The sequence below is a fragment of the Sus scrofa genome, unplaced genomic scaffold (assembly GCF_000003025.6).
Source record: "Sus scrofa isolate TJ Tabasco breed Duroc unplaced genomic scaffold, Sscrofa11.1 Contig1206, whole genome shotgun sequence".
In the NCBI taxonomy this organism is placed as follows: domain Eukaryota; kingdom Metazoa; phylum Chordata; class Mammalia; order Artiodactyla; family Suidae; genus Sus; species Sus scrofa.
The window spans coordinates 906895-923892 of NW_018084833.1; the positions used below are offsets into that span (position 1 = coordinate 906895).

At 65.9% G+C, this 16998-nt stretch overlaps 3 protein-coding genes across 7 annotated transcripts; 1 reads left to right on the plus strand and 2 right to left on the minus strand.

Annotated features, from left to right (window-relative positions):
* Positions 1-310: 310 nt before the first annotated feature.
* On the minus strand, positions 311-5398 carry LCN12 (lipocalin 12; the record flags this gene model as incomplete). The annotated part of the gene is made up of 7 exons (XM_021081249.1): positions 311-428; positions 1128-1229; positions 1364-1480; positions 1552-1631; positions 2987-3123; positions 4817-4912; positions 5249-5398. Coding segments are annotated over 7 exons (711 nt in total), but the record flags the coding sequence as incomplete, so codon positions are not given.
* A 2429-nt stretch (positions 5399-7827) lies between these two features.
* Positions 7828-9684, minus strand: C8G (complement C8 gamma chain). Of its 5 annotated transcripts, none has more exons than XM_013989048.2 (7): positions 9105-9655; positions 8884-9020; positions 8676-8746; positions 8497-8604; positions 8187-8312; positions 8074-8112; positions 7828-7992 (listed from the first exon to the last, which is right to left on the minus strand). In XM_013989048.2, the coding sequence occupies exons 1-7, from the start codon at positions 9240-9242 to the stop codon at positions 7979-7981; spliced, it is 633 nt and encodes a 210-aa protein (XP_013844502.1). In that variant the 5' UTR covers positions 9243-9655; the 3' UTR covers positions 7828-7978.
* An 839-nt stretch (positions 9685-10523) lies between these two features.
* Positions 10524-14171, plus strand: FBXW5 (F-box and WD repeat domain containing 5). Its single transcript, XM_021081035.1, is given in 10 exon segments — positions 10524-10545; positions 10975-11190; positions 11350-11507; positions 11782-11956; positions 12095-12243; positions 12320-12665; positions 12668-12745; positions 12922-13069; positions 13137-13349; positions 13439-14171. Coding segments are annotated over 9 exon segments (1704 nt in total). The 5' UTR covers positions 10524-10545; positions 10975-10997; the 3' UTR covers positions 13683-14171.
* Positions 14172-16998: the final 2827 nt, after the last annotated feature.

A 16998-nucleotide genomic window follows, 5' to 3' on the forward strand; every position in this document is an offset into this window, starting at 1 on the left:
CCTCCCCAGGCTGGGGCATCTGCGTTGGCTCCTCCTCGTGTTCTGGGGGGTGGGGGGGTCTGCAAAGTCACCCGGCAGATGGCCCAGGGGGAGTGGCGCGAGGGGCCTTGTTCTGGTAACGACCTTGTGTAAAACCCACAACAACATGCAAAGACACACAGGTGCGCACACCCAGGACGAGCGTGAGGCCAGGCCTGGTGGGCTGGGGATGGGCGTGGGTGCTCAGAGGGCGGTCCTGGCCCCATGGGGCCAATGGGTCCCCCACTCTGTGTGCCCTGCCTCCCCAAGGTCATGGTTGCTCACACCCCTGGATCCCAACAGTGCGTTTATTTTATGCTGAGAGCGGAGGGAGAAGGGGGCAGCGAGGCAGGGCCCGGCTCGGGAGAGCGAGTCCGTCCATCAGCAGGAATCTGGACGGATGAGGAAGTCTGGTGAGAGAGCCGGAGCCGTGGGATGGAGGATGGAGACGGAGCAGGAGGGAGATTGTGCGCACACGCACACGCACATGTGCATGCACACGGGAGGAGGGGCAGCAGGAGAAGGAGGGGGCTTTGCAGCCGCTCCAGGGGCTCAGCGGAGGGACCTGGACTCTGGGCGCTGCCCTGCCCTCGCCCGGGCTCCTCGGGAGGCGCCGCAGCAGCTCCCAGACCCACTGCAGACCCAGATGGCCGGGCAGGGTGGAAGTGCGAGGGTGTGCAGGTGTGCAAATGTGCATGTCCTCATGAGTGTTGTGCACCTGAGTGTATCCTCCCTGTGCACACGTGTGTGTGCACGGCTGTGTAAGTGAAAAATGCTGGTGTGTGAGCTCTGGGCATCTGCGTGGTTGTGCATGTGTGCGGGACAGAAGCGGGAAAGAAACGCTCCTGGAGGAAAGGGAGGGGGTGGCCCGGGCGGGGGGACCTGGGCGTGGGAGGGGGTGGCCGCAAGCAGGGGACCCAGGAGGGGGAGGGGGTCAAGGAGCTGCGAGAACCCTAGTTTGGGCTCGGGCCGAACACTTGGGGATGCTGGGACCCCCCGCTTGGGCCCTGAGCACGGGCTGAGCCACCCACAGGGCTTCCGCAGGACTCCTGAGGCCCAGCGGCAGGTCCCACCCTGGGTCCCGTCCCCAGGCCAGCCGAGCGCCTTACCTGACAGGTCTGGGAAGACGATGTGGTGGTCCGCGAGGCCCTGGGCTTGGACCAGGCAGACAAATCTACGGAGCACCTGGGGCTTTATGGCCCACGCTCTGCCTGGAGCCCAAGGGACACGGCGGGGCCTTCAGCCGCCGGCTGGGGCGGGTGGCGAGCGACGGGTGCCCCGGAGGCCCTTCTCCCGGCCCCACCCCCGACCTGAGCGCGGCCCCCCCCGGGGGGGGTGCACTCACAGAGCAGGCTGACCCTGAGGATGCTCTGGCTGCCTGAATTTCTCCTGGAGAGCAGGAGGGCGAAGGAGGCGTAGTCCGTGTCGTACACCCGGACCTCCTCCTGGTCTGCCTGGGACCCTGGGGAGGCGGCCACCGCGTCAGGGCCTCCTGCCGGCACCCCAGCAGCCTCCCCTCCTCGCGCCTCTCACCTCCACTGTGGACCACCGAGAATTTCCCAACCTGGGTCTCAGAAATCAGCACGTAAGACCAGGTGACACAGCGCTTGCTCCTGTTGGGGGCGGGGCAGGAGAGGAAGGTTCCGGAACCTGCTGGGTCTCAGCCTTGGTGGCCTTTTATGGGGGCCATCGCCAGGAGAGCCCGCAGGGAGAGGCAGGTGGGCTGGGGGGTTGGCCTCCCCAAGAAGGGGCGTCTGTGCCCTGCGGCCCTCAGAGGCACGCCTGCGAGCTCCCCCTGCGCAGCGCCCCCTCCGCCGACCACTCCTCAGCCTGGAGCCAGACCCCAAATGCACCCCGATGTGCAAGAAGAGCCTTTCCTGGGCCGTGATGTCCCCAGCAGGGGTGCTAGGCGGCCAGCACGCCACCAACGCCCGGACGTGGCCGGGGGAGCAGAGGGTAGCTCCTCAGACCCCAGTGAACTCACTTGTTCCAGAAGACGTGCAGCCTGCCCCGTAGGTCAGGGGCGGGGGCGGGAGAGGCCTGCAAGGTGTCTGGTGGCTACCTCTGCCCTGGGTCCCTGCCCCCGGTTAACCAGCCCACAGAGGGAGCAGGAGGGGGCAGTCAGATGCCCCCAGGCTTCCCAGGCCCCAGGCACCCTGTAGCCGAGCCTGCACAGGCGGCTTGGCGGCCCCAGTGGGGCACTGAGTGTCATCGCACAGAGGCTGGACTATGTCCTGCTTGGTCTCCAGAAGCTGCCCTGGTCCACAAGCCACCTTCCTTGAAATTCCTGACTCGTTTTACTAGGAATTGAAGAGCCTAAGCAAAGGGGTCTCTGGAGGGTGGCGAGGAGGCCACAGAGCCTGCGGGAGGCGACAGGCGGGGAAGGACCCTCGGGGGGCATTCGCACCCCAAAGAGGCTGTGGCACCCCAGGGGGCCCCAGGGAAGCCCATCCAGGCTCCCCACTTCTCCCCAACCAGTCCCCCAGCCCACACCAGAGTGCGTGTCACCCTGGAGGCAGTGACTGCTCCAAGGGGAGCACACAACTCAGGAGGAGCCAATCGAACGTCATTGCCGATGCAGCCTGGATCGTTCCTCTTTTCCAGAATTGGGACCCCGAGAAGGATATCGGTATCCCTATGAGATGAGAACCTGCCTGAACAGAAGTCTGGGGGGGCAGAGCTGAGAGAAGGAGAAGGAAGGCCCTCTGTGATGGGGCCTTGATCACAGTATTTCAGCTCCTGGATCTAGCTGTACCTGAAATCCACCAGCCTTGGGCTCTTCCAAGGCGGCCGGGATCTAGTCAGTGCTTCCTCTCTTTTGTGGATGTGCCTGGGTTGGGTCATTAGCAGCCTGTGCTGAGCGTCACATTAAGAGTAAGGCCTTGGGAGAGCGGGGCCCGGACCCAGGGTACGCGAGGGTCACAAAGCCACTGGCTTCCAGGGGTTACCGGCCCGGGTCCTTACTCACCGGATCATAGCGTACGACACCTCCCAGCGGTCGTTCTGATTTTGGACAAACGTTGCCGTGAAAGGGCTCAGCAGAGACCTGTCTGCCGTCTTGTGGGTGCTGCCTGCCAGAGCCAGGACAATCCACTCCCCCTGGAACTGCAAGGGATTGGGGGTGGCAGAGTCCAGGACGGCCCGGGACCCCCAGCCCCCACGGCAGGCAAGTGCTCTGAGATGCCCCTGCCTCAGTCCCCCTGGCCGCCACCCAGCGTCCGGCAGGAGCGGAGATTCTGGCTCGGGGCCGGCTTCTCTGGGCCTCAGCCTCTGTGCAGAGGAGCCAGGGCTGTGTCCCTTCACAGGGACCGGCAGGGACCATAGACGGAATGGGGCCTCTTCCGCTGGAGGGCGGCGTCTCCGTGGTGAGGATGCCAAGCCGGCTGGCACGGCTCTCCGCTCTCCCTCACCCGGCCGCCCCCGCCCTCCCAGCCCCTGACCTGATCTTTCTGGAAGGTCTGCAAAACCGAGCTGAGGGCTGTCTGGGGGGTCACCTGGCCCCTCAGGGCTTTCGGCAGGGAGAGCAGCACCCACAGGGCCCACCAAGGCCCCATCCGGCCGGGGACAGAGCGGGAAGCAGCCACTGGCGCTTCTGACTCAGAGGTTCACCCCTTTATGCACCTTCCTGGCAGGTGCCCTCCCTGGGGCGTGCCCCCGGCGCCCTCCTCCTCAGGGCGGGCAGGAGGACAGGTGGGTGCAGAGGGCCTGAGGGTGGGCTGGGCAGGGGCGGGGCCCTCCCCAGATGGGGGATGCTGGGACCCAGCCCGGGGAGGGTGGGAAGGGGGGCAGGTGGGGCCTGCTGGGCCCTTCTGATTCCTGAGGCCTGGGCTCTGCACCCCTCTGGCCCCCCTCCCAGGGGCCCCGCGCTGAGGGCAGAAGCCTGGGGTACCTCCCCATCAGCCCTGCCCCGGCTGCACCCCTGCAAGACAGAACACTCTGCTCCAGGCAGAGAGCGTGATTTTCCCAGCCCCCAGGGGCCGGGGCCCCGGTGTTCCCACCGCGGGAACACCGTGCAGAGCCTGGGCCTGCCAGCCCCCACGCTGACCCCCAAGTCCCTGGAGCCGAAGGGTGGAGGGGGGGGCGGGGATCTGCGGTCAAAACCCACGGGGGTGGGTCCTGCCAGAGGGAGGGCGGGACAGGGAAGCGCAGCCTAGCAGGGGTGGGGCACCCACACATGGGCCTGGGGGCTGGAGGACAGTCGGGGAGGGTGCGAGCCCCGGGGGCGGGAGGGGAGAAAGCGTGGATGCTGAGCTCCCCTGACAGAGAGAAGCGCCTGTACCTGACCTGAGAGCTGTCCTGGGCCACCTCCTCCCGCCCTTGGCCTGGGGCAGCCTGTCCTGACCAGGAGCTCTGGCCCTCCAAGGCCAAGGGCCTCAGAGCCTGGCTCTGTGCCAGGCCTCCCTCTCCTCTGGGAGGGGCCTGGCCTTCACCGGGGCCCTCCCTCCCCCAGGAGCGTCTCCCGCTGCCAGATGCCTGGTCACCAAGGCCCCTCTGCTCAGCGGCAGCCCCAGGGCAGGAGGAGGGCCGGGAGTCTGGGAACCTGAGCCCCAGTGCCTTGAACTCCCTGTGCCCAGCTCGTCAGCCCAGCTCCCCCATTTCCAGAGGCTCCGGCTGCAGCGAGAGGAGTCACAAAGGACCTGCTGGGTCTCCCTGAACTTCCCAAAGGACCCATCCGTCTCGGCCGGCAGCTGGGGCAGTGGCTCCCAGACCCCCCAAGCGCCTGGCCTCCCTGTTCCTGCCGCAGGCGCCAACCGTGCCCTGACCATCCGTCTGATCCCAACCCCACCTGAGGACTCACCTGAATCAGCCCCCAGGCGCCTGGACTCCCTGCTGGGGGAGACCCAGCCTCGCTTGGTGACAGCTCCTTCCGGGCGCTGCCTTGGCTCAGGGTGCGCTGGGGAGCCCCGGGGCAGCAGTGGCAGCTGTCAGAGTGGGAGCCAGCCCCTCACAGGTACCCCAGGGCCCTCTGGCCACGCAGCCTTCCCGCCTCAGCACAGGCAGGCAAACGTCCTGCGGCAGCGGAGGCGGGGCAGGGCCTGAGCAGGGGCCTAGGCCCGGGGCTTCCCCACCGCTGGCACTGTGCCCCCGCCCGCCCAGCCCCATTTGATCCACCCTATGGTGCAGCAGCAGCGCTAAGTGGGAGCTGGAGACAGAGGATGACCACGAGCTGAGGGCCCCTCTGCAGTGAGCGATGTCCCGCCCTGACCCCCCTTGCAGGGGCCAGGCCCACCTGTCCCCTGGAGCTCCCGTGTGGGCAGGGAGTGTGCCCAGCGCCTGGTGTCCTGCACCGGGGCCAGAGATGGGACTGCGTCTGGGACAACAGGCTTGGGGGCCTGGGACACAACAGCCCTGTATCTGGGTGAAGCCAGAGGACTCCAGGTCAGAGGTCCTTGGCCCCGGCAGGCATCCAACAGGACTGCCAGTTACAGAGTTAGACTGCCAGTCTAGTTTCCGTAGATTTTTAAAGGCTTTTTTTTTTTTCTTCTAAGGTATTTAAAAACCACCTATTATAATTAAAAGGAAAACCCAACTTATTATTTTTATTTATTCATTTATTTGTCTTTGTAGGGCCACGCCTGCGGCATATGGAGGTTCCCAGGCTAGAGGTCGAATCAGGGCTGTAGCCGCCGGCCTGCACCGCACGCCCAGCAACACCAGATCTGAGCCTCATCTGCAACCTACACCACAGCTTGTGGCCACACTGGATCCTTAACCCACTGAGCAAGGCCAAGGATCAAACTGAGTCCTCTCGGATTCTAGCTGGTTCTTCACCTGGGGAGCCACAGTGGAAACTCCGCAAAGCCCAATTTATAATCCATACATTGATTATGTAAAATGACTCACCCAGAGCTACAACTGTTTCACATAGTTGTTGAACATTTAACGAGGGCTCATTAAATATTTTTGCAAAAATAAAACGTATCACGATAGCAGCCCTCTGCGAGCACCTCCCACCCCCGTGTAAGGAGCCAACTGGGAGGACTAGTTGGGCGCGGAGGCTGGCTCCTCTGCGGCTGGTGACCACTCGGGGGGCCTCTGGCGCAGCCCCTCGACGCTCGGCCCTGCGGGATGGATCCTTCCTTCTCCAGGAGCCCTGAGGGGGGGGATCCGAGGACCCCGGCCGGCCGCCCGAATCCACCCGCACCCCAGAACAGCCGTCCTCCTTTCAGTTTGGGGCACACAGGCAGGGCGGGTGGGGGGGGCCTCTCCGCGGCCAGCTCTGCCCTGCGGGGGCCCTGCCTTCCCCTCCTGCCCCAGGCCTGTCTGCCTGCCCTCCTGGGAGTCCAGCACCAAGGGACAGCCCCATGCCCCCTCCCTGCCTGGACTGGGCCAGTGGCAAGGGGTGGGTGGGCCTGCGGAGGGGGGCCAGGCAGTGGGCCCTCCATTCAGTGGCCTACAGTCCACCTGGGGTGGCCCAGTCCGCTGTGCAACCCAGGGGGACTGGGGTTGGGGTCTGGCTCCCAGGTGCCCCTCCGCCTCACGGACAGTCGGGAGTGGTGGGTCCTGGATCTCAAGCCCAGAGACAGGGACCTGCCAACTTGTGTGCCCAGAGCCCGGCATGCAGTGGGCACCTCAGGAAACACTCATCAGACAGATGCTGAGGGTCCTGAGACAGGGCGGCTGGGCCCCTTCCCTGGCTCAGCTTTGGTCCAGCCGATGGCCAGCTGGGCCTCCAGCCCCAGCCTGTGCCCAGCATGGGGCCACGTGCACACAAACCCTCCCCAAGTTCTCCCGGGAAGGATGCCCTCCTCCTGATGCGGGGGGTGGGGTGGGGCGGACACGGACCTTGTGCTCTGGCCGGGCAGTGTGTGCCAGGCACAGTGGCCTGCAAGGCCCAGGGGAAGCACTGACTGGCTGACCAGCAGCCGCCCTGTGGGCTGGGGGGAGGCCCGCAGGGGAGGGATGGGGGGAAGCCGGCTTCCCTCAGGAGCGGTGAGGGGTCCTTGGATCCATCAGGGCGCAGGCACGGCACCTCCCGCGTCCCCAGGGCTGTCGGACTGGCCAACGATGCTCTCAGCGCTTTAACTGGGCGGGTGGCAGGCGGGGCTAAGGCCACTGGGACCCTGGCACCTCCCTCCCACAGCCACAGGCAGCTGTTCCCGCTTGTGGGACCCCCTGGGCAGACCCGGACCAGAGATGGGGAGGGGACAGCTGGGTCCCACGGGGGTCTGCTTTGTGCTCCCCGCCCTTCGGTCTCAGACACCAGGTGTCTGCAGTTGTGGATCTTTGGCGTTTTCTCCGCTGTCAGGGGGCCCTTGGCGAGGGACAGTCAGGGTGGCAGGGACCCAGGTGTGCGGAAGGGCGGCACAGTCTGCCGGGGTGGCCCTGCCTGGTCACCCGGCCTCTTCCCGACAGTCTCGGAAGCTCCTCCAGGCAGCGGTTGTGGCGAGGACACAGGTTTCAGCCCCACCTGCCTCTCCCCACACCTCGGAGCTCCTACACCCCAGAAGGGGCTGCTCTCCAGGCCAGAGGCCATCTTGAGGTTCCTCGGGGCTGGGGACTCTGGACAGATGCTAGGGGTGCGCTCCTGGGGGCCACCCGATCTGTCCAGGGGACCATCCCCTGTGCGCCCAGAGTGCTGTGCTCACCCCAGCCCCCGCAGGCCTGCTTCCCCCAGGCTGGGGCACTGGACCCCCAGCTCTTTCTGCGCCCCATGATCTCCCCTCAGGGTCACCAGGCTGCCAGATGGCAAGGTGGACTCAGCCCCAGGGGATCAGTCTTGTCCCCAGGAATCAGTCCCACGTGTCCACGAGATGACAGGTGGGCCAAGCCCCCTGAGGGTCCAGCGTGGAAGGAAGAAGTCAGGGCTGAGACCGACAGTGTTTAATGAAGGTGGCGCCCCGAGCTCGTGGGGGGGTGGCAGCATCCAGGGCAGATGGGAGAGGCCCCCGCTCGGCCAGGAGTGGCGGGTGCCCACACTTCCAGCTTGTGGCTCTCTCTCGGCGGCAAGGCCCCGGCCTCACTGCTTTGCTTCTGCGGCACGGGTGAGACTCAGCCAGGGAGGGAGCCGGGGAGCGCCTGCCCCCCACCGCCCGGCTGGCGCTGCCCACTCACCGTCCAGGACGTGGAACTGGTCTGCAGCGTCGCAGAAGCCTGGGGGCAGAGGCAGGGGTCAGGGGTGGCAGGGGCGGGCCCGGGGCCAGGGCAGACCGCTGGGAGACACTCACCGTACTTGGGGAAGAACAGGATGTGGTCCTCGGTCAGGTTGGCCCCCTGGACCCGCTGCTCAAAGACACTCAGGGCTGATTCGCTCACGGGGAGCGAGCGGGCTGCGTGCAGGACACATGGGGCTCCTGGGCACCCGCGGGTGGGGTGGGCTGTGTGCCTGGGGTTGCAGTCTGACCCCTGGCCCCCGGCCCTCCTGGTCCCCTCCCCGTCCCCACATTTGGGCCCATCTACAAGAGCGGGAGCAAGAGGGACGGGTCTGCGTCCATCCGGGGTCGCCCGGCTCGCCTGGACAGCCCCGTGTGCCTTTACCGTACAGCTTCACCGACAGCTGCCGGGCCCTCTCCAGGTACAGGATGGCAAAGCTCCGGTAGTCCGTCTCCCCAACGACCACATCCACCGCGCCTCGGGCGCCTCGGGCTGGGCAGAGCCAGGTCAGCCGCGCACCCCCTACCCCAGCCCTGCACCCCTCCCGGGTGCCCTTGCCTCACCCTGGAGCAGGAAGCGACCTGGGAGCCCCGTGTCTCTGAAGAGCTGCCGCACCTGCCAGCAGATCCCATCCCTGGGGGTGGAGGCGGAGGAAGGCACAGAAGGCTTGGGGACCCCAAACCGGACGGGGCCTCTCAGGATACTGGTCCAGGCCACTGCAGGGGTGAGGGAGGGGCAGGGGTGGGGGCGGGGGTCTGTGCCGGAACTCACAGCTTTCGGAAGGTGCTGACGGCCATGGCTGCACCCTGAGGAGCCACGTGCAGTGAAGTGGCCTCAGCCCGGTGGCCCTGCTCTTGCAGGAAGCGGCAGGAGGAAGCCACGGCCACCAGGAGCCACGTCCCTGCAAACTGGGGAAGAGACCACATGAGGGCACATGGGAAGGGGGCTGCAAAGCTGGGTGAGCTGCTACCCCCACCTCCTCCCAACTCCACCTGCTGGGCATCAAAGCTGGCCTTGGGCTGGATGGTGCTGATGGGGGATGGGCGTCGAGGGGGTCTCTGAGCCCTCTGGCCCAAGGAGCCCGTGGCCAGGAGCAGCGTCAAGAGGGGTGCAGCCCTGGGGACCAGCATGGCCACGGCGGCAACGGCGACAGGACCGGTGGAGACAGAGAGCAGGACGATCGAGTCCCAGGTCAGAGTCCACCGGCCAGTGCTGCCCAGCAGCCCAGCCCAGGAAGTCCTCGTGTGTCCTTCTGCCTCCCCAAACCCCTGCCCTGGGACAGGGTCCCCCACCCCCACCCCCGCCCCAGGCTCCTCATGAACTCAGCCTCGCCCTGGACATCTGACCTCGACCCTGCACTTCCCGGCAGGGCCGTGTCACCATGCCCTGTGTGCAAAGTCCGAGTTGACCTCGCGCTCCCTGTCCCCAAGTCCCCGCCTGATTTCCACTGTGGCTGGTGTCATCCATGTGCACACTGATCTCCCTTAAAGTGCCAGCAGCTCCCGGAAGTAGGAACTGGTCTTATCCCCTGGCCAAGAACACAGTTCCTGACGCCGTTTACTCGGGGTGGGGGGGACATCGGGGAGGGCCGGGGCCAGAGCCGGGGCTCGAACCCAAGCCCGTGAGCCTCGTGCACAGCCCCGCCCACGGGCCCCGGCGCGCGGCCGCCGCCCCTCCCGGCCGCCAGGGGCGTTGTTTCGGGCGAGACCGAGAACGCAGAGGCGCCCGAAGCAGCTCCGCCCAGCGCGCGGGGCCTGACGCGCAAGCGCAGGAGCAGGGGACGCGGGTTCCCAGCTCAGGCCTCCGCTGCCATCGATGCCTCGGGGCTCGGGGCGTCGGACTGGCGGGCTCCATCATAGAGACTCGGCGGCCAGAGAGGCGACGGGGGGCGGAAGAGGGTCCACCGGTCGAGACTGGGCACCGGGGCGGGGGCAGCGCAGCCGGGCGGAGGCGGCCGCGGTGAGTGCGCCCGGCCCGGGAAGCATCATCGCCGGCTGTGTCCGGACCCCGGCCCGGACCCCAGCCCCTCGGCCTAGGGGAGCGTCACCCACTGGGCCCTGATCCCAGGCCCGCACCCCCGGGCCCCGGCCCCAGCCGCGCCCTCGGCCAATGAATGAGTTGCCGAGGTAGTCCGTGGGCGCCGGGACTGTGGGCCGAGCCGAGGCCCCGCCCCTGCAGCCCCTCGGAAGGAGGGTGGGAGGGGGTGCTAGGCGGCCCCGCCCCCGCCCCGCCCCCAAATCGCCAGGCGGTGGTCACAGCGGCCGGCTGCCGGCCAGGCAGGGCTCCCCTAGGCCACAGGGCAGAGGTCAGGGCCGGCGGGTGTCCCTGGGCGCATCTGTGGCGGGCGGGCTGGCCCTTGCCCTGCCGGCCCCAAGTCTTTTCTCCAGAGGACCTCTGTCCCATGCTGACAGCTCCAAAGTCTGGGGTGGCAAGGTCAGAGTGACAGGGTGCGTGGCGGTCACTGACCCTTTGTTTCTTGGCCTTGGAGCGGTCACCAGCCGTAACAACCAGATAGTTCCCTGGGATCCTGCCGGGGAGGTCAGAGGGCCGTGCCCAGAAGGCCTGTGCCCTGAGGAGGGGAACTTGCTGGACCAGGCCTGGAGGGTGTCTGCTGCCCACCTGGAAGGTGCCTGCGCCAGCGCATCACTGGGCCTCGCAGGAGGCCCTCAGGAGCGTGAGAGGCCCAGGAGCATGTCCGTCCCGGGGGGCTTAGTGAACCTCTTGGATCTTTGGCCAGAGCCGGGCGGTGCCAGCCAGCCCTCCGCACACGCTCAGTCCAATGGAATTCCCAGCAGGGCAGTTGGTGGGAGAGAGGCCTGTGCCCTCCAACTGGTGGCTAAGGGGACTGTACGTTGGTTTCAGGGCCGCCTGGGCAGAATGTCACGATGGACGAGGGGGGCACACCCCTGCTCCCCGACAGCCTCGTTTACCAGATCTTCCTGAGCTTGGGCCCAGCCGACGTGCTGGCCGCCGGGCTGGTGTGCCGCCAATGGCAGGCCGTGTCCCGGGACGAGTTCCTATGGAGGGAGCAGTTCTACCGCTACTACCAGGTGGCCCGCGACGTGCCCCGACACCCAGGTCAGCACCTGCGCTGGCCCGGAAGCCCACTGGTCCTTCCGTGGTCAGGGGCAGCCGGACCACGCCTCAAAGCGTAGGGCCTGGTAGGGAGGCCAAAGGGTGGGCAGGGTGGGCGCCCTGGCCTCCGAGGCTTGGGGCTCCAGTGTGACCCCCCCACAGCGGCCACGTCCTGGTACGAGGAGTTCCGGCGGCTCTATGACAGGGTGCCCTGCGTGGAGGTGCAGACGCTCACCGAGCACACGGACCAGGTCCTGCACCTCAGCTTCTCCCACTCGGGCTATCAGTTTGCCTCCTGCTCCAAGGACTGCACCGTGAAGGTGGGAAGAGAACGCCAGGCCAGAGGTGACAGGTGGCCCAGTGGGCCGCATCCGCATGGGGAGGGCGGGGACCTGGACCACCCAGGCTCGGAGGCTGGGGTTGGACTGCCCATATGCCAGCAGAGGGAGGGTCCTGGCCGAAGCCACTCCAGACAGAGCCAGCACGAAGACGGAGCCCTAACCCGATGGCGGCTCAGCCGGCCGGGGGAGGGGCCCCGGGGGCCCCAGGCAGGGCGGGGGTCCACGAGGCCCACCGACTCGGCCCTCCACGCAGATCTGGAACAACGACCTGACCATCTCGCTGCTGCACAGCGCGGACATGCGGCCCTACAACTGGAGCTACACCCAGTTCTCCCAGTTCAACCAGGACGACTCGCTGCTGCTGGCGTCGGGGGTGTTCCTGGGGCCCCACAACTCCTCCTCGGGGGAGATCGCGGTCATCAGCCTAGGTGAGAGCGGGCGGGGGTGGTCGGCCCTCCCGGCCCCGCCCCGCCCCGCCCCGCCCTTGCCCTCCCGGAGGCTCCGCCCCTTGCCCTCCCGGAGGCCCCGCCCCGCCAGCCCTACCCCATCCCGCTGCTCCCTCTCAGACAACTTCGCGCTGCTGTCCCGCGTGCGCAACAAGCCCTACGACGTGTTTGGCTGCTGGCTCACGGACACGAGCTTGATCTCGGGGAACCTGCACCGCATCGGCGACATCACGTCGTGCTCGGTGCTCTGGCTCAACAACGCCTTCCAGGTGCGGGCGGGCGGGCCCTGTGGCCTGTTGGCTGCGCCCCCGCAGCCCGTGCCCACCGCCGCGTTCCCGCCCCCAGGACGTGGAGTCGGAGAACGTGAACGTGGTGAAGCGGCTTTTCAAGATCCAGAATCTCAACGCCAGCACCATCCGCACCGTCATGGTGGCCGACTGCAGCCGTTTTGACAGCCCCGACCTCCTGCTGGACGCCGACGCCCCCGGCGCAGCCCCCAGCCGCGTCTTTGACCTGGGCGGCAGCAGCGACGACGGCGAGGACGAGGCGGCCAGCCCGGGCCCGGCCCGCACCAAGGGCTTGCGGCGCCTCCTGGATGGCCTCCTGGAGGGCCAGGCGCAGCCCCCGCTGTCCGAGCGAGCGCTGGAGACCAAGGTGGCCGAGCTGCTGGCCCAGGGCCGCACGAAGCCCCCGAGCGCGGCTCGGCCTTCGTGGGCAACAAACTCCTCGTCTTCACCACCGGCTGCCTCACCTACTCGCCGCACCAGATCGGTAAGGGGCCTGAGGCGCGGCTGCCCGGGGCGGGGCAGAGTCCCTGGGTGGCAGGGTCCCGCCGTTGGTCCTGGGGGCCCCGCGCCAGCCCGGCCCCGGGGCGCGCCGGCAGGCAGCTCCCCGGCACCAGGTGCCGCCCCAGGGCTGCAGGCTCGCCCTCACCCGCCGTCCCGCAGGCATCAAGCAGATCCTGCCGCACCAGATGACCACGGCGGGGCCGGTGCTGGGCGAGGGCCGGGGCTCCGACGCCTTCTTCGATGCGCTGGACCACGTCATCGACGTGCACGGCCACATCATCGGCATGGGCCTGTCCCCCGACAACAGGTGGGCCCCCACGGGCGTCCTGGGCGGGGCGCCCCCAGGCGCGTACTGAGCAGCGTGCCCCGCGCAGGTACCTGTACGTGAACAGCCGTGCCTGGCCCCGCGGCTCGGTGGTGGCGGACCCCATGCAGCCGCCTCCCATCGCGGAGGAGATCGACCTGCTGGTGTTCGACCTCAAGACCATGCGGGAGGTGAAGCGGGCCCTGCGCGCCCACCGCGCCTACACGCCCAACGACGAGTGCTTCTTCATCTTCCTGGACGTCAGCAGGGACTTCGTGGCCAGGTCAGGGGGGGGGGGGGGGCCGGGCGGGGGGGGCGGGGCGCACGGGCGGCCGGGCGGGGCCCCTGGGGCTCACCCTGGACTCTCCCCAGCGGGGCGGAGGATCGGCACGGCTACATCTGGGACCGCCACTACAACATCTGCCTGGCCAAGCTGCGGCACCAGGACGTGGTCAACTCGGTGGTCTTCAGCCCCCAGGAGCAGGAGCTCCTGCTGACAGCCAGCGACGACGCCACCATCAAAGCCTGGCGCTCGCCGCGCACGGTGCGCGTGCATCAGGCCTCACGCCCACGCCCGCGCCCCCTCTTTTCCTGGTTTGCCAACCAGAGGCGCTGAAGGCGGTGGGACCCACCGAGCGCGCCGCAGAGGCCCTTCGTTTTGTGTCCGGGTTGGCGCTGCCTGGACAGCACTGGGGGACAGAGAAGCTCGCCACAGCCATGCCTTAGGAGGGGGGTCCAGCGAGGCCACAGCGGGGGGACTGGCCTGACCCCCACCCCACACTCGCACACGCGCACCGCCTCCCACGGCTGGGACTCAGCGCTAGGCCGCCAGGGGCATCTCCTGGCTGGCTTAGGGGGCACAGGACACTGGGGGCCCCGCCTCCTCACCCACTCGCTTCCCTGGGCCTGGGCCCTGGGACAGTCAGCAGGACATGGTGCCCAGCCAGCCCTGGGGGGGCCCAGCCTTGCCCAGGGCACCCCAGCTCTCTCCCCTGGGAGCTGCTGGGCAGCAGGGTCACAGTGCAGGCCGGGCTGCCATGAGCCCGGGGAAGCTGCGTGTCACTGGTCACCTGTTCAGGGTCTGAATAAACGTTCGGCAACAGTGCGGCACCGTCCTGCGTCTGTGTGGGGAGGGCCGTGCCGTCTGTGTGCGCTCCCGTCCTGCCTGCTGGACAGGAGGCTTCGTGCCCCAGGCTGTGCGACCAGCCGCTGCCCCCACCACCTCTGTGGACGAGGCCCCGAGTGTACCCGCCAACGCTGCGCACCCCCCATGAGCAGGGGGAGGCACAGGACCTGGGACCTGGCAAGGGCTGCAGAGATATGGGGTGGCAGGTGGGGGCTGGGCAGGGCTGGGCATGGGGAGCAGGAGGAGCTGCATCTGCCTCAGTGTCCTGGGAGCTAGCCCGTTGCAGGGGTTTGTGTCCTGGAGGGGGTGCCCTGGCTGCTGGGGGCAGGCATGTGACAACACAGACACAGCAGAGGGGCAGGGGCGGCTCCCACTGTTCCCTCAGGCTTGGCCCAGGCCCATCTTGGGGGCTCACCTGCCCTGCCTGTCTGTCTCAGGACATCCTGGTGGTGGGGACAGCCACATGGGCAGCAGGTCTGATGAGCAGCCCAGCTGCACATGGAGCTCACGGTGAGGGGCTGCCCTCGGCTCACGTGGCACTGTCCACATGGCAGTTGAGAAGACAGACGTGGACAGGCCCTCGGAGATGGCAGGGCCTGGGCAGTGGTGAGCAGAGGCTGCCCAGGCTGCCTGTGGGGTCAGAGCCAACCTGGCCAGGGAGCTGGGCTGGGCAGGGCTCCGAGCACAGACCCAAGGTCAGAGAAGCTGGCCTGGGAGGAGTTCGGCCAAGAGGGTGAAGCACCCAGAGGAGCCAGCCATCAGCACAGGCCACACACTGAAGGCAGAGTGAGGAGGACCTGGGCCCCTGGGTTTGTCTTAGAACCACCTGATGGGTGAGCACAGGGCAGCGGGAAGTGGGGGACAGGAGAGTAGCAGCCCGAGCACTATGCCCAGGATGCACTTGGAGCCACAGCCCGGAGCCCACAGGCTCGGCCAGGACAGGAGCCAGCAGACCCCACAGACATAGCTGTTACTGAGCTTCTGCTGTTGAGGCGATTTCTGGAAACGACTTAAGATACATCTAATTTAAAGCCATCAAGGACACTTAGAAAACCCACAAAACACAAGCAGCCAGATAGGAATCAGGAACCCACGAAAATGGACAAATTGGAGGATGGGTGGAGTGATTCAAGGGAAATGCTTGACACTTGGAAATAAGGCCAGACCAGATCCACCCCATGTGAGAGCTGGGACGCAGAGGACAAAAAGAGAGGTGGTCTAAAAACGTGTCAGAGGATCAAGGAGGCATGGGAAGTGGGCAGAGAGTGGGCAGATGTGGAGACAGACTTGAAGAGAAGAAGGCCAAGCAGAGGGAGACTCATGCCCAGAGTGTGGGTGCCCAGCCTGCCTGAGGAGAGTAACAACACTCCTGGCACCATGTGAGCCTGCAGCCCAGCAAAGCTCTGAGGGCGAGGCTCTGGGTGCAGGTGACAGGGAGCAAGCCGAAGGCCCTGCCCCTCCTGCAGTACAGCCTGAAAATCTGGGCAGAGGCAAGGGGCACTGAAGCAGGTGAGTTGGGGCAGCGGCAGAATCAGAGTCCCTCAGAGCCAGCACCTCTTACCAAGCACTCACCTGGTTTACTGGGCCTGAGCTTGGCCCAGCTGTCAGCTCTGGAGTGGGTGCATGAGAGCGGCTGGATGTGGGGGCTGGGAAAGGGGGCTCTGCTCTGTTCTTCAGGGCAGGGGATGCCCCGGTGGAAGTGGGACTGGGGCCCATGGAAACCTATAAGAGCCACACTCTGAAGCAGGGACCTTGCTAGCAGTGCGGGCAGGTATGGTTGCAAGAGCCCCTGCTACTTTTCTCCTTGCTCTCCTGCTGCGTGGACCCAGGTGTGGCCAGCCCACGGAAGGGCATGACAGAACAATGTGGCAAGAGCTCCAGGTTTTGCACTGAGGACCAGATGGAGGGCCAGCAGCCAGACCAGAGGAAGCAGCTTGAAACAGTCCACAAAGCAGTCGTGAGCGCCCAGGGCACCCCTCAGGTGGCAGACCTGCTCCTAAGGACAAAGCCACCAGCTCTGAGAGCTCACAGAGTCACTTCTGAGTCCCAGACTGAACATGTGCATGTGCAGGACAGGCCCAAAGAGCATGGCTTTGGGGCCTGGGCTAACACTGGGTCCAGTCCACACATGGCAGAGGGAACGTGAGCCTGGACCCAATAAGGGTCTGGGAAAAACAAAGACATCACTCTTTTCCATGGGATTAAACCAGCCCCAAATCTGATAAAGTCACACTCAGAACAGCCAGAATAGAATCCATGGCTACTTAGCACATGGAGAACCATGAAAAATTCAGCTCAAGGGAGAAGACATTCAGCAGATGCCAAGGATGGTGAAGCTGCCTGATGGCCTCCAGTAGTTATTATAAAATGCTTGAACAAGCTGTCACACACATTTTGCAACAGATAGTATGATATAAACATCTCAGCAACTATAAAAAAGTAAAGTAACCAAAGTTTTAAAACTCACAAGACAGACTCAATAGCAGAATGGAGCAGTCAGAGGAAAAAGTCAGTGACCTTGACTGAAGATAAAACAGAGATTGTCCAACCTGAACAGAGAGACAAAAGATCAGGTAAAGGAAACTCAGAGCCTGCCGGATCTGTGCGATGGTAAGGAGTCTAAGGGTTGTAGCGCTGGAAGCTCAAAAGGAGAAGAGAAAGTGATTTGAAGGAATAATCGCTAAAAACTCCCCCAAATATGGTGAAAGATATAAACCTACAGATTCAAGAAGCTGAAAAAATCCAATACAGGACGAACTCAAAAACATCCACACCCAGACAACATCCAAGCAAGCGATAAACTGAA

Excerpts from the sequence above, each read along its gene's own strand:
- C8G (XM_013989044.2), bottom strand. The coding sequence starts at position 9,242 with ATGCTGGTCCCCAGGGCTGCACCCCTCTTGACGCTGCTCCTGGCCACG. Across the intron at positions 8,605-8,675 it reads AGGTCGCTTCCTGCTCCAGG|CCCGAGGCGCCCGAGGCGCG; the intron begins GTGAGGCAAGGG and ends GGCTCTGCCCAG. Across the intron at positions 8,113-8,186 it reads CCTGTTCTTCCCCAAGTACG|GCTTCTGCGACGCTGCAGAC; the intron begins GTGAGTGTCTCC and ends CTCTGCCCCCAG.